At 45.6% G+C, this 27,906-nt stretch overlaps 2 protein-coding genes across 3 annotated transcripts in view; both read right to left on the bottom strand.

Moving 5' to 3' along the window:
• Nucleotides 1-1,426: 1,426 nt before the first annotated feature.
• On the bottom strand, nucleotides 1,427-7,593 carry LOC119377519 (uncharacterized). The gene is made up of 2 exons (XM_037646954.2): nucleotides 7,030-7,593; nucleotides 1,427-3,022 (listed from the first exon to the last, which is right to left on the bottom strand). The coding sequence occupies exons 1-2, from the start codon at nucleotides 7,309-7,311 to the stop codon at nucleotides 2,375-2,377; spliced, it is 930 nt and encodes a 309-aa protein (XP_037502882.1). The 5' UTR covers nucleotides 7,312-7,593; the 3' UTR covers nucleotides 1,427-2,374.
• A 6,072-nt stretch (nucleotides 7,594-13,665) lies between these two features.
• The window catches only part of LOC119377508 (uncharacterized), a 30,964-nt gene continuing 16,723 nt past the window's right edge, over nucleotides 13,666-27,906 (bottom strand). The window contains exons 3-7 of one of the 2 annotated variants that reach the window (XM_037646933.2): nucleotides 26,856-26,954; nucleotides 25,669-25,841; nucleotides 24,564-24,723; nucleotides 22,121-22,270; nucleotides 13,666-14,055 (exon numbers count right to left, since the gene is read on the bottom strand). In XM_037646933.2, the coding sequence (XP_037502861.1) occupies nucleotides 13,896-14,055; nucleotides 22,121-22,270; nucleotides 24,564-24,723; nucleotides 25,669-25,841; nucleotides 26,856-26,954 (742 nt within the window). In that variant the 3' untranslated portion in view covers nucleotides 13,666-13,895. The remainder of the gene's footprint in view (nucleotides 14,056-22,120; nucleotides 22,271-24,563; nucleotides 24,724-25,668; nucleotides 25,842-26,855; nucleotides 26,955-27,906) is intronic. The other variant, XM_037646935.2, reaches the window with a different exon arrangement.

The raw sequence follows: 27,906 nt of genomic DNA, 5'->3' as shown, positions 1-27,906 counted from the left end.
CTGCAACTAGCGTGGTTTCGCACTGTGACAGAGATGGTAGGCGCGCAAGCTTTCTGCACCTGGCGTGCCTCTGGGATCGTCCCATTTCTGACCAAGCTACGATGTCACGTGATCACGTCATAATGCATCGTCACGTGATGTGACGTCAGCAGGACATGCAACCGAGAGCCTCTGACGTAACCACCACCCACCGCGTATAGATGAACGACCTGAAATTACGCTTCAGCAGTCTTTTTGTGATGACTAACCGTGCTGCCGCTGCTCCTCGCAGGCGCAAAAAACGGCTCTGCGATATCTCATCCTCCACGTGTAACAACACTAAGAACTTGGACTTGGTTTTCTGCAAAGCGTACAAACCATGCCCTGAGCGACGACGCACTTGGTAATTAACAATGTGTCTCTATCAGATAAATACTTTATGGCAAACGGGAGTACAGAGCTACAACTACAACTACGGCGGGCTAAAAAAGCTTTGCTGTTAAAAATACAGTCGTTATAAAGCCTATATACTTTCTTGGTCGAAAATGCAGCCGAAATCAGCTTTACGAAGCAGCGACAACACATCATAATATTACAACAATTCGAGATTTCCAGAGGCTCTAAGCATCTTTTTCCGGTAAAAAATATTTGCGGCTTAAACCCAGCGTTGATGTCTGCTGTGCTGAAACAACTGTCACTGGTCTTTCCAGCAGTATTCTTGCGTTCAGAAGCAGTGAACCTCCTAGCATTCCAAAGCCCGAGTCTGTCATTCCCATACTAAGGTCCGGATCAAACCTAGTCGATGTGTTGACATTCTGAGAGCGCTAAAGCGTAGTATGCAACAGGCAGCGAAAGGATACCAGCCACACAGAGTGCTACTTCCAAGTAAGATTCATTTTCAAAGAAAAACGTTATATATGCAGATTCTCGAGGATCGTGCAGGTCAACAGTGTTTTATGATTCGAGCAGGCGTCTCTCAGAAGCGCTTTGTAGGAATTGGACACTCAAGTTCAGTTTTATACGTGTTTGTATACTGGGTGGCATTGCTTTGTCGATTTGTATTGAACAAGAACTTTGTATTAATGTATTGATGGCCGTGAGTCTCGAGTCACAGCCAACGCACCAGATAAGCGTTGTGGTAAAGCAGTCGGAAATCCTCTCTCCTGACAATCGGACGGGAATATTGCGACCACGCTGTCACACTGTCAGCACACATAAAGAACATGATTGGAATATTATGCAGTTACCATGAGAGTGGTTCCAGGGTAACGCAAACAGTATAGGAGACAGCGCAGAGCCCATCCACTCAGCCTGCTTCAAATTTGATCCTAGACCGCGCTCTATAATCACCGAGCCGTAACTCAACGCTTGTGCAAATAAGATGCCGCAGAGTTGACTGCCCTGTCCTGAGTCTGCTGAAGGACTACGGCGACGGTCCGTAGGCAGTGCACACAAATCTTTTATTGGAAATAATCGCATGGGGAGGCTTATACCGGTTTCTGGTATTGATGGCTGCAGCTTCTCGATGGTAAAGGAACGTAATTAAAAAGAAATATGAGAAACGCAGGAACGCTAACAAAGTAGCCTGGAAGAAACAGTAAGTGAATGGAGCACAAATGAATAAACACGCTGGTCTTCTCCCAAAAAAGACAAGCCGCTTCAACGTAGGCAGCGGTATTCAATGTCACCGAATAGTAACGAACCGCAGTTTCAATAAATCTGTTGCGAATTCTATGGCACAATCAGCAAAGCACAAGGGGCATCAGGATTTTGAAGCTGTTATCACAGAATTGCTTCATTGCGTTCAACACTCTCTAATACCCTACCTTCATCATCTCGAGTTGCGCAGTTTAGCGACTAATAGAAAAATGTGAAGCCCAAGTTTAGCTTGTCATGCCGTATGCTTCCGCTGGCTTCCAGATCCTCAGCACCACAATCACCTGACAAAAATTCCCACGATCTTTGGTCTCCTAGCCCAGCATCACTGGCGTTAATCTCGCGTTCCACACAGCAAGCTCTTGCATTGAGGAAGTTCAACTTCATCTTCTTAGGTGATGCTGCGAGAGTAGTGCCATTTGTCTCGTACACTTGTGCCTGAAATTCGAACCATCTTCCGGTATGAACTTTCATGCTCAGGCGTATTCTGTATCGATTGTCAACAGCGATATCTGTGTAGCACAGCAAGAACTCATACGCTTTAATCGCGTGTGTGAGTTTGGACCAGTTATTGACGGACCACACGACTTCAATGGGAAGTTTCAGTACATTTTCGAAGACGTGTGCGGTCGCACCAACTGCAAACCCTCCGCCAGGGACTTCCACCCGTCCAATGGAGACGTGGCATCTTAGGGCCTCTGACAAGTCTTTTACGATCACGCTCTTCGCTATAAGGGCTTCAGTATCTGTTCAGTTGTTCCAGTTTGCTTGACACACTTCGTAGATCCCTCTGTAACAGCTGCAAGTTCTCGACATGTTCCTCCCTCTCCGTCCTTACACAATGGGCTGCGGTGGTTTCGCAAGACGCCCACTCAACTGCAGCCCTTTTCATTTCATCCAACTCAGCGCTGAGACATGCACCGAAGGCCTTCAAAGCTGCTATCTGATCCAAGCGTGTTTGACTTCTCTCTTCCATCGCACTGGATGCCTGCTCCATCATCTGTGATATCTGCTTGACTTCAACTTCCATCTTCAAAAGGGGTTGGAGATTTGCTTCGTCGTTTGCAGTAATGCTGGGAGGACTTGACAGCAGACACGCAGTGTTCGGGGATGCGTTTCTAAATGTCCATTCTAAACAGCGAAGTCCTTCCCGAATGTCTTCAACCTCCTTGAAGACTCCTTCCCTAGGTGGGGTACTGGACTCTCTATTCAAAACGTGCTTGACGCAGTGTGATTCAAGGTGCGCGATGATGTCTCGCCTAAGCACTGTCGACGAACACTCTGGGCAGCATGTGGTGTGGTACTCGCAGTCCCGGTGAAAGTGATCCGCTATCCTTGACACATCAGTGATGGTCTCGCACCCGTTCGCTCTGTTCCAGCAGCTGACCTGTTAATTGATAAAAAACATGAAAGTTGGCAATCATTTTGAGAAAAAGACATGAAATTAGAAGGGCTCACAACCGCAGGATTTACAAGCAATCGGGAGCGACCCATTACGTACATTTTTGACGTTGTTATTCTGTTCTCTAAGTCTATCATTATTAGAAGTGCTTATCGGAACGATGTACTCCTTCCCACTAGAACGGCTGATCCTGTAAATGCCATTGCTAGTGCAGAGAGCGAAGGTGATTTTTTTAGTTACTTTTCACTGTCATTTCGTCATTTCTCGATGTCCTTGCAATAGCAGAGTTCTAGAATTCTTTTCCCGACAATTATTATTATTATTATTATTATTATTATTATTATTATTATTATTATTATTATTATTATTATTATTATTATTATTATTATTATATTATTGGATTTTTCTCGATCAATTAGTCAATAAGGAAATCAATGCAGCTTTATTTTCATGAAAAAAATTGCATATACAGGGATTATTTGGACCGATGGGCTAATGTGGCTTGTGGCCAGTCCAATACATTATGCAACTAAGTATATACAGGTAAGCTAAGAGGAGAGGAAATAAAAAGAAAAGATCTATGCATTCATGCACAACCTTTATACGTTTACTCTTGTAATGGCCATTACAAGAGTAAACGTATACCGGTTTACAAGTACCTGTACTTGTAGATCTTATCAGAAAAAGATAACACTAAGCATCAACTCCAACAAGTTGTTGCAATTAATGTACAGATATGTTCACATGTTTTTAATTGACAGAGAAAATTACTTGCATGCTAGGATGGAATTACGTTTACTTTAATCTCAAGAAGGACCCGGTTCTACATCTTAGTTCCACTAAATTCTATCTGTCTTTCGCCATAAACGCTATGAGATTTGGGCAGATTAAAGCTACCGTTTGAAGCATGTCGCGTGTTGCGCATTGGAATGGAAAAAAGATCAACATGGAGAGGTGTGTTTTACTTAGCTATGTTATTCATTGAATGAGTAATTTTGTAGTCGAGCAACATGGGAGCTGAAAGAACGCGTTATGGTCGGAAAATATTTACTGTTGCTTCGTCTTGGCTTATGACACGTTGTAATGTCAATCAACAGTGTTTACCTAGCATTTGTACGTCCCGTGCCATGATTCCAGACAGTAACTTATGCGATAGTGACATAATGAAAACCAGAATGTACGAAGTATAGCTTGTAGGAAGTCTTGTCGAGCTTTTATGCACAAAAGCAGCCATAGGCAACATTCGAGCATAAATTCTGTACTTGCTTATTAAAGCATACATTCTCATCAAATATGATTCCTAGGCTCCAAAAAACTCATTTTAATTTAGATCGTTGTGCTACACTTCTTTAGAGTATGAGATACCTTGTGGTAATCTGGTACCTCTGTAGGAGAGCTGCCTTGTAAGGTGTATCCGCACAAGCCCTCTCTTCAATTGGCGAATGACGAAGTTTCTCAGCAAGATGTCGACAACTGAGGTTTCTAGATGCAAAGAATAGCCAGCCGCTGAAAGTCTGTTTGACTGGCTTTTAAAGCTAGCTAGTAATTCATGTTCACCTAATTTAGCCGAATTATGACAACCGAGGTTCTCAAATTCTTTCGCTTTGGTTATCACTATTAAAACATGACCATTTTTCTCATTGAGAATGTACTAAATTTTAAGGTAGGACAGATTTATTCAAAGTGCTTGATAGCGCCAGGAAAGACCATAAGTTTGAGAGAGACAGAGACTCTATATACAGAAAGGCAGAGAGGTCGGCCTGAGCTACAGTTTGCTCTGGCTGCTACTCTACACTGGGGAAGGGTGACAGGCGAGCAAAAGAGCTATTAATGAAGATGATAAGTTAGGCAGGTGAGTATATTATGGATCTTGCATAGTCACCACTATAGGAGAATTATAGGGAAAGCTTTCTTAGCGAATATTGACAGAGCTGCAGCGGGATCCTTGGTCAACCTTAACACACGAATGCTTCATGATTTTTCGATTACTCTTTTCGACAATGACTCGAAAGCGAACCATTCGCGCCCACTTAATACACAGCTTCAAACTTCTACATTCACTAGCGGTCTCTCATGCTACCAAGCTACTCGCAGTTCTAATCTTTATCGCAAATTTGCAGCCTGTCTGCGTGTTTTCGTATTTTTTGCATGTCCACTAGTCCTCTCAGCGCTCTTGAAGCAAGCCTGACGTTGTTTTGCCGTGACGGAAATATAGAAATTTATTAGTTTACTGTTCTCTCCTAGCGATATCGATGATTGTCGCGTCCCTCCCCTGTCCACTCCGTGAGTGATACTGGCGAAACAAGTGGGACTCTTCTCTATCTATGTATCTCGCACCGAAGACTGGTGCCGTAAAAAATCAATGAGGACCCATCTTCCTATTTATTCCCCTGCTCATGTGAAACAGTTACTGCGGTTTTTTTTTTCTTTACGTACACCTTCCCGCGTCGCCTTTTACTGCCGCTGATGTGCCCCTGTCTGCAATGCATCAGGCGTTCATAAAATGCTGGGAATGACTGCATATGGCTAAAGTTGACCCCGGATAGGCGCTATAGACTGCTCTAAAAAAAGTGACGACCGGGACACTCGAGGTGTGTGTCGACCGGTATAGCAAAGTCACACAGTCCATCATGACGATTCGAAGGCAAAAGCCAACTGCTTTTTTTTTCTTTCCTCTAAGTTGATTGTATTCATCCCCCCTCTCCCCGAAACCTTTGTGCACTCACCGTGTTTTCAAAGTGCATGCGCGATCGGCCCACCTTTGGCCAAGCAACGATTTCATCTGATGACCTCATCATGTGACGCCAGGTTATGTCGACGTCAGAGTGACGGCACTTAATTTGGCACCCTGTGACGTCAAGATGACGTCATCGCACGAAGATCATTGTTGCACCTTTTGTGTTGACGCAACCGACGGTCACGTTTCGCTTTTTATGAGGCATCTAAGGCTTTCGCCTTATAATATTCAAGCATTCCTGTATCGTGTCGAGGCTACATGTCAGTATTTTTGATAGTGCAGAAACTGTGCTACCGTGAGCAATATGAGTAGGAACACTGGAGGGCTTGACAAATTGCCTCAAACCCGACTCTGGGTGATTCGCGGCGCCCGCTGTCAGAAACAAAGAGGGAAGGGCGACGCGATCCCGCTAGCTCTTGACACTCCCGCCTCGCTATCGCTGATACAAAACGGCAGCTGATTGCGTGTCACCAGCCGCTCGCAGTGATAAGACGGTTACCCCACGCAGAGCGCGGCGGTGTGCTATATATAGGTCCACGCAAGAAACCGCTCCTTTGATCGCTTGTGTGCCCACACACTATCAAGATACAGCAAATAGGATTTAAAAAAAACGGTGCTGCTTTTGCTGCGTGTGATCCCTACAAGACGCGGCGCGGTACAACATCAAGCTCTTTTCCTAGTCATATATCAAGCGTGGCGTAAAAACAGACGCCTGTTGGCCGTGACAGTAGTTCGCGGAGAAGCTGCACCCTTTCTACTATATTTTTCGCGGCGCCATCAGAGGTATCAATTAGTGTTTTAAGCTATTTGCAACGCACTCGAGTGTTCCCGCCCATATTGCTCACGATAGTACTTTTTTACGCTTCCCATGTGCAAGGTAGCCGACTGGAGGTCGCCTCATATTGACCTTCCCATCTTTCCTTCGGATGGCTCTCTTTTTATGTTACCGCCGAGTAAGAACACCAAGAGAAGTACTCATAGAGAAGTATGCGTAAGGCGCCTCCTACCTCAGACTTGTACAAATTATGCTAACTGGTCATTCTTCCCACAACCCATCACGTCTCGCTGCCATAGTTTTATACTCTATAGATATCTTTTACGCTTTTATATAGCGCATGATCTTAGGCATCTTTAGAGCCATGACACATCCTTTCATGATCATTGGTCATCGCTAACACCACATGAATAGACATGGCGCTATTTGACCAATCCTGGCCCAAGCACCACAGAAATACACTAATCATCAGCATCATACCTCAGATTTCATCATTCTCTCCACTGGAAACACCCTCCAATGGACTTCACTTTCTGGACACAGGTCGCCATCGAGGAAGCACACTTTCACCCTTGGCTTCCACTGCTCGTAGCAAGGCTCGCGTAGAACATGGCGACAGGGTAGAAAGGCAGCCTTTCTAGCCACGACTCTGCAAGCACTGCACACTCGGATGTCATCAATGGGTTTGACGAAGTGCAGGGTACTCCAGTCGAGGTTTTCGGAGAATCCAAACACAGCATACGAATGAATCTCTGGAGGCATGGCAACAGGTAATTACAAGTGCACCGCCCCTCTGCAAGGTCCCGGGAGAAGCACCTGCGAGTGTCTACATGCGGAGACCGTGGTCGGATGGTTTATCTGCGTGCCTGGATTAGCCCGAACAGCTATCGCGTAGCCATGGCAAGTACTCGACCGTTCTTTTACTCCTCCGATAACGCTGCGCTTTTGATCGCCAGGCAATGCGTATCGGCGGAGGTACTATTGAAAGGCGCTGAAGAAAACGGCCGAGAAAGTCGTCGTTTATGTTAGCGGAAATCGCGAATGAGCAGAGGTTCCTCAGTTTAAGGAATGATTTATAATCTGAATTCCAATTGGTGGACATCCTAATGGGAACAACGATATTGCCCCAGTCAAGCTCACCCATACCATTCCCCAAACTCAAACTAACACTCCCTTTTGAACAGTTTTGAAAAGGACCAAAGTAAGTTCACGATCGCATCGCGGTAGTGGATCACTTAACCGGATCAAGGTCGTCCTGTACTGTTTCGACGATTTTGTATAAACGCACTGAACCGCTAAAGCAAGTCCTGACGATCACTTGCAGACCAACTTAGGTTTTCTGCACCAACTGTGTAATGTATTACACGACTCTAAACATGCGAACCGCTACAGATCGCAGCTGCGCAGACAAACGAGTTTTCAACTTCTCGCTTCCATTCTACGCAGGATTTTTCCACAATACGCAGCACTGATGACCAATATGATTTTATATGTCCAGCCCATGTCAGTGAACCTGCGGCGGCAATCGAACGTAGTCTGCCTATGTTACAACGTGCTCCGTGTTGACGTGAGCTCCGCGACAGTGTTTATCTCGAGGTGTCTTTTCTTGAACATCATCAATTTCCCTAGCTGTGTTGTGTGCTGCAAATCTAGGGATTGGCGACTTGTAAAGCTGTGACATCGTGTAATGCATGTAAGGCGACTGGCGAGCAGAGTCGTTTCAGCTAGTCGCTGCAGTGAGCGACGAGCAACGGCTATCCGATCAACGCCAACATCTACGCGTCTGTGTCTGTAGGTTCACCCCTGAAGACACAACCCCATTGCCAGAGTTTACGCTTATCGGTAATCGTTCTTAAACACTTTTGTAGCGTTAGCTACACTGACCTAGCCTAGCCAGTTTCGCGTGCCTCCTCAAGAGCCGTGCTGCGCATGCGCGAGGATCAATGATGTCACGCACCGGAGCCGACACCTCCGCGCACTCCGCCGCCGGTCTGCGCTTTCCATAGGAGTGACGTCGTAGTCGTGGCAGACATATTGGCGCCGGCGCGCGCGCAGCTATTTGCCTTCGCTGTGTCGCCGTATGACACTGCGCTGGAGCCGCCTGATAGCGCCTCTGACTAGCGTTTGCCAGCGTGATATAGTCATGGAGAAGGAGAGCGCAAATGCTGCTCAACGATGCAGATGAGCGGAGAAGCTTAACTCATAGGATCCCGAAGTAGTTGCCTGGCAAAATCAATATACATGTGCCACATAATACATATACCGTGGGTGTTATTGGAGCAGCAGTAACCATGATAATTATGCTAATCCTAGACAATCAGGTAAGCTAAGAATAATCAGCTGAACCTTTGCTAACGCTACGTTATCCTGGCATAGCCGAGCTAAGCCACTGCAACATTTTTTGTTTGTCCGCATGCTTGGCATTTGCAGATTGTAGGCGTACAGAAAATTAAAATAAGAACGACTGGTAGTGTTGCGGCACCTGGCGGAGTGGATAACCACTGCGAGCACTTCGTTGCCTTTGCCCGACAGCTCGCCAGACGCACTGGTGGTGTTCATTGCGGAGGCCATAGAGAGGGTAGCGCAACTCAACACGTTGGCTGCGTTGCCGCTGTCAGCGACGGCGGAGCGTTCGACAAGTTGAGGAGGCTAGGCAGAGGTGAGAAGGAGGGTATCATATAATTGCTCATAGCTGCCATGATACAAGGCTTAAATTAATTTATGGCGCGAATGATTTCATGATGCTCTGTCCTAAACCCTGAACAAATATTAAAAAAAGCCATTTCAGGGTCCCTTTAAATATGAATCTTAAGCGTCCGTCCTACAACTTCTGTCATTTGCGCGCGGGATATTTTAAAAATTTGCGCATATTCTAATGTTATATATACCATGAATATGTTACATCCGGTGTCCCTTCTATACACGGAGGGCTTAAGACCACGTGATTGGTATCGTTGATAAGCAACGTGGAATTGAAAATTAACGCCTGCGTCGTGTCTTGTTTTCTTAAATCCGGGTAATGTTGCGCAGTTGCAGCTGTGAACAACTTGCCAGTCCTTGGGTCTTTCAATCCACAGCACGTCCACCAACAGTGTCTTAAAGCTAACCGAGATGGCAGGAAAGATTTCGCTGGGCTCTTTGACTATCCGAAAGCTCAGACTGCGACATTGTTCTCTGCACCGCCATTTCATACTGCAATGTAGGCAGACCACACAAAGATCCTGGTGCTGTGATTTAAAGAGGGCGAAGACCTTACGAGTGATGTGAGCGTAAAGTGTAAAGCTTGTTCATAATTCCAGTGTCCGCCAACGACCACGAAATTCGAGTTTTAGCCGTTGCGGGAGAACGTTTTCAAATATGCTTTTATTACAGCCACTATGTTGTTGTCGTTATTATTATTATCACGGCGGTCATTATTATTATTATCACGGCGGTCACGGCGGTCACGCCGTGACCGCCGTGACCGAGATTTCAGTGAAACCAAACAGAAAGGCGGTGGCGTGCTGATTGCCATTGACAATTCACTGAAATCCGTTAGACGGAAAGACCGAGAAACTATCGAAGAATCGATCTGGCTAGAAATCAACCTTGAGCGCCGTGAAAAATTGTTGATTGGATGCTTCTATTTACCGCCCAGCATTTCCCCTGCCTTGTTTCACGATGCCATGTCTTCTATTGAACTTGTGATATCTTCTCATAGTGGGCACAGAATTATTGTTCTTGGGGATTTCAATGCACCTGGAATTGACTGGAGCACGCTTACCTTTTCTCATTACAATCATTTCACAGAGAAAAAGTGCAGCCTGCTCTTGGACTTTCTGGCGTTTAATTCCCTAGTGCAACATAATTCAGTCGTCAATTCCAGTGGCAAGTCTTAGACCTGTGTGTGTCAAACGATCAACCCCTTGAAGTTCCCGCTCCAACATCTCTCTTGTACGTCCGGACAAATTCCCACCACTTAACATAAGATTATCTGCATCAGCCGAAACAACGAGCTACAGCAGTTACGTAAACAAATCTCCAAGATTTGCGTTCAAGCGAGGTGATTACACGGGCCTCTATCATCACTTGTCCACCGTTGAGTGGACACAGGTTACTGACAAACCTAATGTTGATGACCAGGTTGATCGGTTTACGGAGCTTGTACTGAGCAGCATGCTTAATTTTATTCCTCAGATACACTAAACAACGTAAATACCCCACTGGTTCTGATCTGAACTTATCAGTGCACTGAAGCATAAAGATCACGCACACAGGAAATCTAAATGTTCTCCATCCAGCGAGTGGAAGGAAGAGTTCAGCTTTTTTCGAACTCTCTCTAAACGCCTATATAAACGGGATCATAGTTCGTACATTGAATTCTTAGAAAAAGCGCCTCTGACAGGCCGGCTGAGTTTTGGAAGTATGTACGTAAACGCTCTAGCAAAAGCGGAGAGTCCTTCAGATACTAGACTCAAATGGGGTAGAAGTGCATGCCGTCGCTGACTGTTTTGCCACCACATTTCTCATCCGTTTATAAGGCCTCAGACTCCAGCACTGATATCAGACAACAGCCCAAGGCATTGCTCATCCAGTCTTGTCGCTGGATGAAAAATCTATCAGCGAATGCATTAGCGCTAAACCCCTTATCATGTGGCCCAGATGGCATCCCCTCCGCCATACTAAAAGCATATGGTACTATATTTGTCCCAGTACTGACTACGATATTTAATAACTGCCTGGACACTTCCACATTTCCTAGCATGTGGAAAACTGCTCGTGTTTTCCCAGTTTAAGTCGGGCTCTAAGACAGATGTTTCTAATTATCGCCCGATCTCTACTATGTGCCACATCAAAGATCTTCGAACTGGCTCTTCACAAAATATTGTCTCTTAGTGTGAAAAACTCATTGATTCCAAATCAACATGGTTTTTTGCTGGCCGCTCACTACCACAAATCTTGCTAGTTTCATGACGCGATCTCCACACCTATTTCTCAGAGAGGACAGGTGACGCAATCTACTGTGACCTGAGCAAGGCTTTTGACGTAGTCAGCCACACACTGATTATGGTTAAACTTGCGAACTTTGACGTTGACTTGTCGATTGTGAATCTCTTGCACAGCTATCTGCTCATAGATCTTGTTATGTTGCCGTGAATGGCCAAACCTCTTCTGTATAAAGTGACTAGTGGGGTCCCTCAAGGGTCGGTATTAGGCCCATTCCTATTTTTAATTTACGTTAATGATGTTTCTTTTGCCATCCGTAATTCTTCTTTCCTCTTGTATGCCGATGACATCAGATATTTAAGGAAATTCATTCAGTTTACGACTGTCGCTTGCTGCAGTCGGATTTGTGTTCTTTTTCCGAATGGTGCAACGGCAATAACCTTTCTCTAAATACCTCAAAGACAAAATTCATGTCTATCACTCGCAAAACGTCTAGCGTGTCATTTCAATACTTTGTCAATTCTGTGCCGTTATGCAAGGTTTATGAAATCAGTGATCTTGGTGTTATTGTTGACAGCGCGTTAAACTTTTCTTCTCACGTTAAGCGTGCTGCTATGCGGGGCCTTCGTTCTCTCGGATGTGTTGTAGAATATCTCGAGAATTCAGGTCTCCCATGGCCCTACACAAATTGTACACGGCAATATGTCTTCCGCAACTTGAGTATGCGTCCGTGATATGGAATGGCATTGCTCAATCCAGCGGTAACACCATTGAACGAGTCCAGAAAAATTCCTCAGCATATATAATCATCGCTTTGCTAAAAATGACTCTGCATCTCGTTCAAGTACTCCTGAGTCATTATCACTGCCATCACTTCACTGCCGACGAAATCGTTCTGATCTCTTATTTCTCTACAAGCTAGTCCACGGTATCATATCCTGCCCTGTACTTCTCAATTGTGTTAATTTTCGAATTCCGCGTAAGTTAACCAGAGAGAACAGACCGTTTCATGTACCCGCCTGCTTCTTCCAACACTCTACCGTTCACAGAATACAAAGTCTTTATAATAATAATTTTCTTGATCTTGACGTCTTTCATAGTCCACAATCATTGTTTTTATCCGAGCTTTGCACTGTTTTGACATAGTATGGCACAATGTACAAAGTCTTCCCTTCTCCGTCTTTCCGCATAGTTGTATATGTGCAATCTAATTTTTTATTCCCCTTCAATATTTCTCATATTGTCTTATTTTACTCCTCCCCTTTTGTGTTCATTTCTCTTTGTCTACGTGTTTTTGCTCTTTTTATTTCTGAAGACTGTCTGTATTGTATTGTTTATTTTTATTTATTTTTTTGGCGTGTGCCTGCACAAAGACCTCACGGTTGTTCCTGGGCACGTTAAATAAATGATTGATTGATTGATTGATTGATTGATTATTATTATTATTATTATTATTATAAGAGGTGTAGCTCCTCTTAGTCTAACCTTGTCCCGTCTCCGTTGTCCGGCGTAAACGGCAGTATCTCCCATATAATGCAATAGATGGCGCTGTCTCATAGAAGTACATACAAACTGCAGTTCAGGGACGATATTCTAGATGGCGCTGTACATAGTTTGTGTCGTCGTCACCATTTCTCGTCTCATTTTCTAGATGGCGTTGGTAAAATAGAATTGTGTGCAATATGGCGCTTGTGTGAATTGACACTAGATGTCGCTGGAAGTGCCGCTGCTCTCCGATTGGCGGCTGCGCGGGGATGCGCGGGGAGCGAGCGCCTCTCTCATTCTCCTGGATCGTCGCCGTACGTGTCGGATCGTTGGTGGAGCATGGACGATGCGCAGCGGCGGGCGCTCGCTTGGCGGCAGCCAGGCGGATCCTGAGACGGTGCACGCCAAGGACGCCGCTGTGAAACGGGCTCAACGAGAAGCGGATCCCGAGACCACGATTGCTTCAGGAGCTTCGCCCAAGCTCTTCATCATTCACTCGTGGATATGCTGTAATTATTATTATTATATTATTATTATTATTATTATTATTATTATTATTATTATTATTATTATTATTATTATTATTATTATTATGGTGACTCCATAGTTATAAATCCGACTTTGATTGCACATTACCACTTCACAGTGATGTGTTTCTTTACTGGTTGAAAGACGCACCTTACGTACACGGATTGGTTGGTGAACCTGAGTGGCAGAAACGCGCATCATGAAATGAAGAAAAACGAAACTGTATAACCAACGCCACACGTCAGAAGGATCAGCAATACAGTTCTTTTGCGTCTTACAGTTCAAGTACAGGTGTTCACAAAGAATGCAGGTGTGATAATTGGCGCAGTTTTATACATTTCCACATATTGTCGCGTCTATAGGCTTCATATTTTTCTAAATTACAATGTTGTTTTCCTTTTACTTTGTCATTCAGAAGTCCATAACTCATTCATAATATTGCCTTTTCCTTTCGCTTGAAAGTAGGCCGTGAAAAAGTTGGGCGGGTCGTAAACGCGCCACCTCTTGGGCTTTGATATGTCCTTCTTGAACTTTCTGCACAGATTCTTCGGTTGTTTCGCTCGCAAACTGAAAAATGAATCATAATTATTAGTATTCTCTTTTTTCCAACTCTGACCACCTCTTTGCTATCCGCCTGTTCCAGGTGGCTTTTTTTACCATCTCTCAACAGCATTTTTGCAAGAGGCGGCCATCCATGTCGAACTGCAGTGAAGTACAATTTACGGTGAACAAACAGTGACTGGCACCAACTATGAGGAGGGTATTTTAAACATTCTACTAAAGCAGTTGTTCCTTCGACTCAACCAAAAAGTCACAGTTTCGCTACAAGAGCGAAGCAATGAATGCAATATACAAGAAATTGTAATGTCACACGAAGAAGGACAAGCAGCTCGAAACTTGCAGCGCGCCGCTGAAGCACAAAGAAAGACGCTCGAAAAGAACGCACAGGTATACACAGGGCAAGCGCGAATCGACAACTGTCGCAGTTGTTACGTTCTTGTGTTTGAGCAGCGCGCTGCCAGCGTCGACTATGCAAAAGCCGACGCTCTTAGATCTTTCTTTTTGTTTTAAAGTGCGGCGCATGGGGTGACCCCTCTGTATCACCTGCCACGCGGTGGCGTCTGACGCAAGGTGTACTCGCCTTTCTTTTTTTTTTCCTTCCACATCGCGAGTGGGTACAGAAAGGGGCCACTTTTTCGTGCGCTTCTCAAGGGCAGTTTTCAAATTGAAATACAATGTAGGAGCGTTGCGTGATAGAGCACATGCTCAACCTCCTCTAAGATCAGCGTACCGCCAGCGGTAAATGCTGTATATAAATAGCTCGCCGTTATTGTGCCGGCGGATGCATGGCGCGTGGTAGAGTTGCCTAACGCGGCGCGCTGCGGAGGGGGGTCGCTGGTTAGATATTTTTAGATGCCAAGCATCTCTTGCTCGGGTGTATGTAACGCGGCGTGGTCATCCGTACGCAGCGTTGTGGTCCGCACTGACACTACGCATGCGCGACTCTCCTCCTTCCCTCTCTCCAACAGCTGCGCGTTACTCTCTCCACTTCTCTACCAGCACCTGCTTGCGCTTCTCCTGCGTTCTCGCTTCTGCTCTCACGGCGCATACGCTACTCTCCTCCTCTAGTCTCCTCTCCTTGAAATGGCAGAGCGCTGCGCGCGTTCAGTCCAGCGCTTGCCTCGGTTGGCTCCTCTGAAATGCGGGCTCGACATGCCAAAATTCTCTCCTGCGCAGCGCCGCGACGAGGGCCAGCGCATGCGCGTCCCCTCCCCCTCTCTCTCCTCTCCTACGCTGCAACTCTCTCGCGCGCCTGTCGACGTTCCCCGCATGCCCTGTGAGAATTAACGGCCAGGCTAGAGGGAAGACACGACGCGCGTAGCGTTCCTCTTGGCGTTCCACGACGCGAGGTCGGTAGCATGCCCAGCGAACGCCAACGGAACGCGATCGTGCAAGTGCTCCGGCTTCGCATCGCCTCATGGTCCCCTTTAGCGGGAGATGGTGTAATTTTTTATTCTGATTTATGTTTCTTTGTGCCTTTGTTATATATATACATACATATACATATACTGGACATGACGGCGACGCAACGGCGACTGCGATGGCAAAAATTCGCCGAGAGTGTTCATATAATTGCAATAAAAAGCGTTGGTCGACAACAATGGGAGGGTCATGACAGCGTTGCACCTTGTGACGAATTCCTATGACGAACGCACTTAAAATTTTCATAGGTTTTCCTAGAAGACATGACCCCAGGGCTGGGCAAAGATACTTTGAAATTGTATCGCGATACAATACAAGATACTCAGGCAAGAAGTATTTGAGATACAGATACAAGATACTATCGCGATAATTGTATCCGATACGATACTTACCAATTGTATCTTAAGATACTTCGATACATTCGCAAGTTAGTTATTATATATCCATATGACGCAGTAGCAAACGCCAATGCACAAAAATGTCTGCTTGAAGTCCCTTAACTCTGACCAATTTTGTTTCATTTGAATGAAATGTCTTTAGTATCTTAAAAGTGTTGTCTGTCTTGCTCAAAGTGCATTAGTTCAATTCCTAAACAACTTACCGGGGTTCAATTCCGAAACAACTTACCGGGAAGAACTTGGATAAGAAGCCTTCGCACGATGGTGCAAATACCGGCGTGGAGTTTAACCTTGTCTGTAAACGACCACTACGCAATACCTGATCACCGGACAGGTGTACAGCAGTAACAAAGCTGGAAGCGACTTTTGTGACGAATGGTGTATACGTAGGGGACATAAAACCGCAATGGCTGTTCATATTCTACGTATCTGCTGGTGTAAAGCGTTCGTTATCAATATACTCACTAACGTGCGATCTTTGAACAATTTTCTTAAACAAAAGAACATCTGCAACCCGGAAACGTCTCAGACGTATTGTATTGTCACGTGGTATAGCGACGATTAATATGGCGGCAGTCAAATCGTAGAAACGAAACTCTTTACTGAACTAACTTAAGGTAAGGCAATAGAAAATTCATTGCCTATGGAAAATTGCCTGAAACGGCCAAACTAGTTTGTTCCAGTAACGTTGCCCCAAGCAACGTCTTTAAGATGGCTCCTAATAATTTCCATTATTATAACGCAAACTCAACTTCGCTGTTTCATTAAGCGGTAAGCAGAATGTTTGGTACTGTGTACTCAAGACCCGCCACGGTGGTCTAGTGGTTATGGTGCTCAACTGCTGTCCCGAAGGTCACGGGATCGAATCCTGGCCGCGGCGGCCGCATTTTCCATGGAGGGAAAAATGCTTGAGGCCCGTGTACTTAGATTTAGGTGCACGTTAAAGAACCCTAGGTGGTCAAAATTTCCGGAGCCCTCCGCGGCATCTCTCATAATCGTAACTTGGTTTTGGGACGTTGAACCTCAGATATTAATTTTACTGTATAGTACCAAAGGCACGCCCATATAATTATATATTTTTTTTTCAAAATCACCTTGGCAGAACAGTAAACTCAAGTGAAGTATAAATGTGTAAACAGTAGGAGAAATAACGCAGACATTTAAAAGTAACTATAAAACAGAGAGCTTATTTTGGCAGCCCGTTACAAAAGAGATATTGCAGCGACCACATCGGAAAAAACAATAAAGAGACCTAGGTACGGAATGCAACAGAACAGGTAAGAAAGCGTTAGTGCTAATAATCAAATTATGATTTCAAAAGTTCTTTGGATATATATAATTAGCACGAAAAGAAATAATATAGTACACCGAGATATCTTTATTATGTAAAGGCTTGTTCTATTAGATCGAGCACCGGTATCGGCGGATCTATTGCCCTTAGAACGTTATTTACATATAGGTCAATGTCATCGCATGTAAGGCAAACTTACATCCACGAGATCCTTCAAATCGCTGATGTGTGAAAGACATGAGACGCAAGGCCACTTCGTTCTTGCATACTTCAGATTTCGTTACGAAGCACCACGCAAGAGAATCTTCAAATACGACACGAAAGCGGCATAATAATTTGCGTACTAGGCGCTGCACTCATTAGAGTACGCGACGCAGGGCCGTGGCTAAGAGCAAGTGTCATGGAACTGACGCAACTAAAAAGAACAAAAAAACGAGAAAACAAAAGCTACGTGGGCTGGACGTAGACGCTCGCACGCTTGTTTGTGTGGAGACTGCGCGAGCTGCCACATGACTCCACTCCACCAATAGGGACGCGCAGACCTCGTCGCCTGCCTTCAGTAGGAGACTCTGGCGGAAAAATAAAATTATGTTGCCGCCCTTAGTTTTATTCAGGTGGCTTAGTGGCGCCAGTACCAGCTTGAGAAGCAGAGTTCAGCCAGCGATAATTGCTTCACATAGTGGTGTTGCGATAGCGGTATCTTGTATCTTAAGATACACGATACATTATTGAATGTATCGGAAATACAGATACAGATACTCTTTTGCGCGACGTATCGGATACAGTACAAGTACCCGATGAGTATCTAAGATAGTATCTAAGATACATGTATCTTCGATACTGCCCAGCACTGCATGACCCTAATGCTGGCTCGGTTTCCCTTTCACCATCCGGACATGGGTTACAAACTGAATATTCTAAGCGTGAAATGATGTATGCGCAGCAAGGCCACACCTTGTTCGGCCTACATGGTGTGCCAAACCACTCACCAGAACAGGAACCTGCCTCGCCGATGCATCATCAGGCCACCCACTCCTCTAACATGGTGCCCACCACCACATCCTGACCTCCAGACTACAGAAGCTACGGAACACCTGGTCACGGCAGCGGTTAGAATCGTAACGCAACGAACGGCAAAGAAAACCTATTGACCTGGACAGGCCGCTACTGAAATGGAGCCTGGCAACGGTAAACATGCGCGTCGTTTCTAGTGAGGCTGGGCCAGCAGACCTACTTCATGAGTAAGGAGCCGTTAACTGGGATATAACTGACCTTAGTGAAGTTAGAACTTGTGAAGCATACAGAATGCTGACTAATGGGAACTTACTCTGTTTCGGAGGGCTGCCTGAGGAGCGAGAGGGTGGCATGGGTCTTTTATATCATAGATATATTGCGGGCGACGTTGCAAAATTCTACAGCATGAATAGAAGGGCAGCAGGCGTAGTATTAACACGAATTATAAATGAAAGATATAAATGAAAAAATACAAGGGTAGCCTCCAACGTTGGGTAGCCTCCAAAGTTAAACAATTCTTTCACGATGTTCAAGTAGCTAGGCAAAAGGCAGCACAAGGGACGTACACTATGGTGATGGGCCACTTCAATGCGAGAGCACCAAGATTAAAATTCAGCAGATCTAACGTACCGCGGGAGTCGATGCTATGCGAAACATGCGGTGGGAAGGTGACTGTGGAAGTGGCGCTCCGGGGCTCAGGTAGATGGTGGTGAGCGCAATGCTTCGGTTATTGTGATTGGTGTGCGCAACGCAGACGTCGCCGATTCCGCTGCTTGCCAGTGTGTGTTCGGTGTCTGGTGGCCGGCGAAGTATCATGTGGCCTAAGCTGAAGCTTCGCATCGCCGTGTTCACATACTATATCGCTACGCCTCCGCCTTTTGCAATTCATCCGCTTGCAGTCGACGACAAATTGGAATCGCATGATTGCAGTGGTCTCGTCGCTTCAGGTTTCAGCAAGTGCTAACACGTCAGTCCCTGTGAGCACAGCGTCTGTTTGAAATTGTGCGCGTGCGCGTGCACACACTGTACTTACTGTGGATCCCCGTTCGCGGTGAGCGTGAAGTGATTGTTATGGTTATGGCCCCGAACAAAGGCGGTAGCCCGGTCCAAGACAGTGTCTAGAGGCCTGTTTGCTAGCCAGGTCATTTCGTCGACAAATTGTCTGTTGGCAGAGCGGGTGACGTGTACGAACCTGAAGTCACCTTTGCGTTGGTGAGGTACAGGCTGTCAAAACTGGCAGCCCTAGAAAAGGGCTACGTGGACCAATTTCAAGAGATGGCACTTACCATATTCGTAAACTACGTGGGCGTATGTGATTCCTTTTGACTTATGTATAGCTATTGCTGTTACTTCCGCGACGGGAAACTGTGTCCTCTTACACGAGATATTTTGTCTGCCGTATCGTGGTTGTGGTGATATGCAGTCCCACGGGCACCCATTTCAATCGTATTGAGAGGTGTGCACTAGTGACGTGCTTCGTCCTGGCTCGGCCACAATGCGTACCTTGGACGCCGGAAATTCAAGCGACAGTCGCACGAGGTTTGCCGTTATTCAACACAGTCCACGTACCTCAACGTGTCCATGTTTACATTAACGAGGTCGTCACTTACGTCGATGTTGGCCGTGATCATGTAGGGCTTGCCGACGCTCATGCAAATTAAAGCCGCAGGCCACACATGTCGCTTCCAGATAGCTAATTATGAATTGCTGTAAGAGCGGACAGCCAGCGCTACAAACACAACTGACGTTACACCATGCACAGCAGCTGTTGTATTCAATGAGTGATCATCATATCGATTCTCACAATGCGTGGGATCTCCCGGAATTTTCAATGCGTATGTTCACTATTACCATGTTGATTGAGACTGTGAATCACCCGTGGAGCATACCCGCATAACATGAACTCTGGTATGCGGTTATTTGCCACAAGTGACTGAGAGAGAGAGAGAGAGAGAAAAACTTTATTTGCAAGTGTGTTTGGACCTCCCGGGTCCCTGGACCACTGCGCGGTCCTACGCCACGTCTACACGGTCATGCCTCTCACCGCGATGACATCGGCAGCCCGAGTCACCGCAGCAAGTTGCAACGCCGGGTCCCCAGACGAGAGCAGGACCTCCCAGTCCTCCCAGCTGGAGATGGCAGGCTGTCCCTGCGGGGGATGATCAGCAGGGCAGCCGAAAAGAATATGGGAAAGGGTGGCGTGAGGTTCGCCACACAGGGAACATTCAGGGAAGTGCCACAGTATGGGACAACAGTTGAGGGGAAGGAAGAGTGCGGGTCTGGAGACGTCTCCATAGGATTTGTTGGGAGTGGGTAAGGGAGGGATTTGGGGGAGGGTATGTCCGACGGTTCAAACGGGGTATTTGCGTGAGCTCGGCAAAAGTGTGCGCCCGCTCCTTCGAGAAGCCCGAATCGAGGCTGTCCTGAGCCCGGCGTAGTAATCCTCGGGCCAATTTATCGGCAGCCTCGTTTCCGGGGTTCCCTGAATGAGCCGGCACCCACTGGAGTTCTACCATGCGTGGTAAATTTTGCGTGGGGGTGTTCAGCAACTGCCAGGCGGGCGGGTGTATCCTGCCCCTGGCGTAGTTGTACAGAGCAGTTTTTGAGTCAGTGAGATGTACTGTGCGTCTGATTGGGCAAGGGCTAGGGCGATGGCAGCCTCCTCTGCCTCCTCAGCTGTAGAGCCTGAAGGAAGGCGGTGAATCAGAGGATGAGGCAGAGTAGGTTGTAGGCAACTGCTACAGCTTCTTGTGCTGTACAAGCAGCGTCTACCCAAATGGCATCCTGAGCTTGTCCATAACTCTGGTGAAGGGCATTTGCGCGAGCTACGCGGCGAGCGATGTGATGCTGAGGATGCACATTGCGGGGCAGGGGTTTAACTATTATAGAGGCATGAATGTGTCGAGGAATGGGTATAAAGGTTGGCTGATTAGCGGGTATGTTTATGCGAATGGAAGCGAGAATATGGCGGCCAGTGGCGCTCACGGAAAGTCTTAAATACTGCGCCTGAAGATGTGCTTCAACTAGCTCAGAAAGGGTATTATGCATGCCCAGTTCAAGGAGTTTGGCTGTGCTTGTGCTGCGAGGAAGAGATGTCATGCCCAGCGAATCGTGTTCATCATACACTGATCTCCTGTGATGATAATTTTGGTATACTGCAAATTATGGAGACGACCAAGATAGATAGATAGATAGATAGATAGATAGATAGAGATAGATAGATAGATAGATAGATAGTAGATAGATATAGATAGATAGATAGATAGATATATAGATAGATAGATAGATAGATAGATAGATAGATAGATAGATAGATAGATAGAGATAGATAGATAGAAAGAACGGCCAAAATACCTTAGGTTCGCTAAGAAATGCTTCGCATTTACAGAGAGAACATGGAGCAATCGGTAACTATGGTATATTTTCTAGTAATAATAGAGCAGAGATGGTAGTGGAATTCACAGAACAAAACGACACCTGACAGGTGCCAGGTGTCGTTTTGTTCACAGTGGAGTCTGTGAAGTGAGTTTAATGAGAGAACAAAGAGGAGCGTTCGTTTTTTAATACATATATACTATAGAAGCACGTCTCGACAGTGCCTCATCGGGGTAATTCTTCTCCTAGCCGAAAGTACTTGATTTTTGAAACTTATCAGTAATTTATGCCTACTCACCTCCCACATAGTTTGCAAGTTTCTCACCAAACATATGTCGACATAATACAATTAAAGCATAGATGTGAGCTTAAAATGATGATTAATCCTTGCGCAGAGCATGTCGCAGTAGTCGAAAAATAGTTCAACGAAGAGGGTCGCTGCAGTCTGCAGCGAAATGTTCTGCTCAACGATTTCTCCTCATGCCTACTTTTCATAGGACGGCTCTCACTGCACCATGTATTCAACTGTTTAACAAAGGTGGTCCCAGTACAATATCAGAGCCAATCTTACCTATCTTTGTCGGCGCATTTTGTTGGTCGATCAAAGGCGTAGCATTTAGTTCTTAGTATGTCGAAAAAGCTGACGCCGACAGAAAGAGCCGCAAGACTCGTCGCTTTTGTGAGACACTTGAAAAACTTTTTGTCGTACTTGCAGCTCGTCCTGTAAGGGCAGAAAAGAAAGATGCCCTGCCGGGTAAATGTCAAAGCTCTTGTATAGGAGCGCTGCTTTTTTTTTTCATTCATTATTACACATGTTGGGAAATAAATGTCCACATTAAAACACTCACGATGTACAACTACCGTCTACACCTGTCTCCAGAGAGAATCCATTTTATTTGAATTTGAATGACATTGGTCGCAAGAGCTTTCATTTCATTATCTTCTTTCTTCGTGTGGTTACTTTCTTCGTTATTAAAAATCTAAATTTTTACTTATTTCTTTGTGGGAATACATTTCCATGCCCTCCAACGACACGGCACCAGACAGTCCAATGTCGTGGACCTTTGATGTTGGGTAACCCATGTGTACACGGTGTTTTACCTAAATAGAACCAAATATTCAGAAAAAGCGGTTAACCGCAACTGCATGAAGCCAAGGACATATTGTTTGGTGTCATGTGGCGCTCGTTACCATATTTTTTTATATTGTGCTTAATTAGTTTGCTAAGTAATATCATTTAAGCAAAACTTCTTATTATTCACTGTAGGGTCAAGTGCGTTTCCTTATACTTCAAAGGGCGTTTAAACTTTTTCTTCCAGTCTAACGACCGGTCTAACTTTTGTGGCAACGTACATGCTGCGTGGGGATTTTTCGGCCGTTTAAAAGAAAGCCCGCGAAATATGAAATAAAACAACGCGGCTGCGCTCATGCGCTATCGTACTGCAGCGCTTTCAACCGTGCTTCGTGCAAAGCAATCCACACAGTGATGTCCGAGAAAGCAATGGTAGTCCTGGAAATAGTATGTGTAAGCTTTATCGATGACCGGAACGCGTTGAAGTCCCATTTAAACCGAAGAAGGCTCCCGCCATCATTGTTCCTTACAAAAATATGTCGTCCAAGAATACCCTGGTGGTAAATCGGGCTAGTTGGTTGCTCATGATCGTAAAATAACAGCGCAAAAGACGACGGACGAACACACAAAGACAAACGAGCGCTGTTTGTCTCTGTGTGTTCGTCCGTCGTCTTTTGCGCCATTATTTTAGGATCATGAGTAACCAACTAGCCTGATTTACCGCCATTGTGAAGTTCACCTCTAGTTTTGCGGGCTCTTGCAACTATGTTCATTCTGACCCTTCTCGAACAGTATCGCTCATTGCGGTGGCTGTGTGTCGACAGCCCTAGTTTGTCTCTGTGTGTTCGTCTGTCGTCTTTTGGGCTGTTATTTTACAATACCCCGGTGTATAAAGGTTTCCTCATGCTGTCCCTAGTGTGGAGCGAAGCTCACAATGTATCGCTACTCCTGGAAATGTCCACAGACGCCTGGGCGCACTTTATTCTTTCACCCTCACACTCCTCCTGGAACACCGCGCTGACCAGCTCAGAGCCGCAGGAGCAGCGTCAGCTGATACAGCAGGCACGTGCAGTCGCAAGAGCCAATCGGGCCTTGAATTCAGGGCTCCATCCTACGAAGCATATCTCTGGACCTTCTACTAATAAACGTTTGCATTTTCTCTCTCTCTCTCTCTCTCGGGCCGCGTTTCTGAATAAATGGGATCCCAAGAGATTCTACGAAGGTGCTCGCAAAGCTAGGGGCCATTTTTGTGCCCGTTGCAGTGCCGCTAACCTGATGGAAGTGCTTGCCATTATACTCAATGTGGTTATGGTTTGTTACGAGTTCCAAGACAGTAGACAGTATCCCGCCACTTACACCGGTCGATGGGTCCAATTTCTCATACTCAGATACCTTAGCCTAGATTTCCTCACGGTGAAGTATGTTAATGTACAGTGGCCGGATGTCCATGATCACCAGAAAGCTATCGCCTAAAATGCAGATATAGACGTTTCGCGGATAGTGTGGTTTGTCTCTTTCATATAAGAGGAAAATTTTGGTGGTAAGTTCTTTTTCAGGTAATTAAGCAATTTCGATATAATTCTGATGGTCAATCAACTCTTTTGATATATTAGCAAATGGGTTCCCCCAAAATTGATTTACCATATTCACAGCCCATGTGCTTCGAGTTGACAATTATTACACCTTCGTGCTACGGATTGCTGGCATCCTGGTTAGCTCTATAGGTATCGCGACCGCCCTGGATAGGTGTTGGTCCCGTGTTCGATCACCGGACCAAGACTGATTTTTCATCAACTAAGAAACTCTTTCCGAGAAAGCCGTATGGATTTCCCGTTTGTCGCAGACAGGTGGTTGTCGATTCTTGCTTTCGCTATACTTGCACCGCCTTGCGGGCTTCTGCAGAACTGAGTTGCAAAGAAAATACACAAAAAAATGTGCTCACATTGTATAGGTAAGCTTGTTTTCCAATCCGTGCCGCGACTTGTTGGGTGGTATGCTATCCATGGCGAAGTCATGTTCGCGGCAGCACATGTCCGCATCTCGGGCCTCCCCCAGGTCTTCGTTGTTTCTCGCCACGTTACCGCTACCGCACCATTTGGTTCCTGTGACAGGGCATCGTCGGACACTGTAATGCTCATGTCAATGCCGCGCAACCACACCCGCAGCTAAAGAGCGCTTTAGCTTGCCGCCGACTCCATTTTCTATACTGTAACGCATGCGACGTACATAAATATCGCGAGTTATACAAAACTGTATCTTGGTGCACGTCAAGAACACCACCAACCTACCATAATATAACCTATCTCTATGTATTTACGTGTTTTGTTGCTTGTAAAGCAATCAGTTGAAACCATGACGCGTGTAGACCTACATGTATTGATTTTGGTCGAACTATTCCTTTTACTGTGCCTTCGCAAAAACAGATTTTATTAAAGCGAAAGCCTTAGATCGTGAAACGTGAAAATTGACCGTCGGCGTCGGCGTCCCGCGGCGTCGGGGACAACAGGAGAGATGCAAAAAAATAATCACTTGACGACGTCATCATATGACGTCATCATTACGTTACAGGTTGTCAGAATTTGTGACGTCGCTATGACGCCGTGATGACGCCATGTGAAGTTACGTCACATGACGATGCCATAACACGACATCTTAGCTTGGTCAAAGGTGGGCCGATCACGGAGGCAGTGCAAAACCACGTTAGGTGCAGAAAGCTTTCAGAGGGTGGCGGGGCAAGATCAGCATATCGACTGAGAAGAAAAATAAGATGGCTTTCGCCATCGAGTCGTCTTAGTTGAATACGTAAGGGACCCTGTGAGTTTTTTAACTTCGTTGACGTGAACAAATGTTAATAATAACTGTTTATTGTAGGGAGAGTAGAAAAACGCCGAGATTAACCTGATTCAGGTAAAATATGTATGTTTTATATCTTTGTTCCATATAGGTTTGTAATGCGCGTCGCCCTGGACAATGAAAAATGGCCTTTATACACCGAATTCTGCTGTTACGTAACAGCGGCGCTATCTGTACGCTCAGACTGTGATTACCTGGAAACGCTGCAATTCCTTGATATTTCTTGTCCAGGAGCTGAGCGAAAAAGGAGGCCTCGAAGTTTTGAGGCCGTCTTGAGCACTGGTGCAATACTTGGTCCATATCATTCTTGCTTACACGATCCATGATATAAAGAGGAATGAATGAAAGGACTCGTTTGATCAGCTTACTGTGAAAAAAAGCAGAAATTATGTATCACTGGCGTATCGGGAAAATAGACAAGGAATTGAAATGGGAACGCTGTTAGCGCACATCGTTATATCAAGATGCAATGATGTGGCGAACATCCACTCGATGGTACTGTCGCCGCCCGAAGTATTACGTGGTGCAACCCTGGCCGACCACTGCACTGAGTCCCCGCACATGCATTAAATATTTGTAGCAACATTCACGCCAGCGAGGGAAGGCTGACCTCACAGTCTGTAATAACCTACTACTCAGCGCTAGAACTCACGTGATTTTTCCCCTGAGAGGTTTGCTCGTTCTATACCGGAAATAAATGCGGAAATAGTTCCTTCGTGCGCGCTTTAACGGTGGCAATGCCACATTATGAACAATTGGTAGCTGACAAGTGCATGCAAGCTTCCATCTCTTAGAGTTTAGAGAATTTGCTGAAATATTTGGTGGGGTTTTACGCGCAAAAACCACCCTCTGGTTATGAGGGACGCCGTAGCGGAGAACTCATGATTAATTTCGATCACTTGGTGTTCTTTAACGTGCACCAAATTATACATCACTTTTTACGGCAATTATTAGCATCAATGAACATCTACTTGCTGCTACTGAGCAGCTTTGGAAAAAGACCTTTCGTGAGCATAATGTTAGGCTGGCCTTTTTAGTTATACTTGAAATGAGGTTCCGGTGTGGCATCTTTAATCACAAAGGTGATGTTTTTCTTTCTCCTGTAATGTACAGTTATGCAATGTGACAATGTAAAACCGGAGCGACGCAAAGCTATCTTTTCAAGGAATCGGTTGTTGGGGCGCTTCATTTTCAGCACAATGTAGGATATAAAATAGCCTGGTAGCCCTTTTCCACTTCGCGTCCTCGTCTTAGCGTGACCTGGCGTGACCACCACGCGGAAGTGATTACTTAGTTTTCCACCCCTTGCTGCATGCCGAAACTACAGTTTTGCGCAATATTTATGAAGAGCGCATTGCTTACGGTGCTAAGGAGCACTCACCTGTCGCCGACCATGTTGCAGGACAGGATAACGCCAGCGCTGTTCCTGAAAACTTCTGCAAGCCGGTGGCCTCCGGAATAGACGTCTGTACAAATGAAACTACGTAGAATGCGCTTGAGTTGCGTGAGGAATAGTTATTGTTGTTGTTGTTGTTGTTATTATTATTATTATTATTATTATTATTAGTAGTAGTAGTAGTAGTAGTAGTAGTAGAGTAGTAGTAGTAGTAGTAGTAGTAGTAGTAGTAGTAGTAGTAGTAGTAGTAGTAGTAGTAGTAGTAGTACAGATACTGCTGTCAGTTTCTGAGACACCAGAGGAGTGAGCAGAGCTGTTCAACGCAACGAACAAATACAATTCAGCAAAACGCATGATCATTATTACATCATTGGTGACAGCATACTCTTACGGTGGCTAGGGCGGATAAATTGCAACACTCCTGTTTAAATACTTCATTCGCCTCCCAGCTTTCTTACTGCACGAAGTGACGCTCCGCCTCCGTCTTCACCACAAGTGAGTTCTCACGAAAGACGAATGACAAGAAAGAATAGATGCCAGTGAGCGAGATCGCTATCGTTGCACCACGGCAATTAGGTTTTCGAAAATTCCACGGTGATTCTTCTGCATCTGGCGATTGCAGATAATTCTAGCCATTCTTTCCTTCAGGAAGGAAAACAATGACTGAAATGCACGAGTGCCGTGATACATGGAGCGCAGCCTATGGCCCCGAAACGTGCAGGGATGACGCTGGAAAAATGGTGAGATCGCTGAAGCCGCCGAAAGAAGCGGCATACCTTCTGATACGTGCGCCCCAGTGACAGGTCACCCAGTGAATACGCAAAGAAAGAAAGGCGTGCTTTATAAGTGCACTGTCTATTTTCTGCATCTTTTTCTTAATTTTGCGGAAATAATAAGGAAAATGTAACAATTACCTTGGCAATTACACCCACTACGGGGCGTGAAATGAGCGGTTGCGCTGAAGATGGGGGCGCATCCTCAGTATCGGCGAATCTGTGGGCCAACTGGTGGGGCTTCCACCATTTCTACCAGCCAT

Source organism: Rhipicephalus sanguineus, unplaced genomic scaffold, assembly GCF_013339695.2.
Source record: "Rhipicephalus sanguineus isolate Rsan-2018 unplaced genomic scaffold, BIME_Rsan_1.4 Seq484, whole genome shotgun sequence".
NCBI lineage: Eukaryota > Metazoa > Arthropoda > Arachnida > Ixodida > Ixodidae > Rhipicephalus > Rhipicephalus sanguineus.
Note: the sequence above shows the minus strand (reverse complement) of the source record. Positions and strands in the feature narration are given on the sequence as shown.

Bases quoted from the DNA above. Each gene is read 5' to 3' on its own strand.
- LOC119377519 (XM_037646954.2), bottom strand. From the start codon at position 7,311: ATGCCTCCAGAGATTCATTCGTATGCTGTGTTTGGATTCTCCGAAAAC. The intron at 3,023-7,029 runs GTATGATGCTGA...ATCAATTAACAG, and splicing joins AGAGAATGATGAAATCTGAG to GTCAGCTGCTGGAACAGAGC.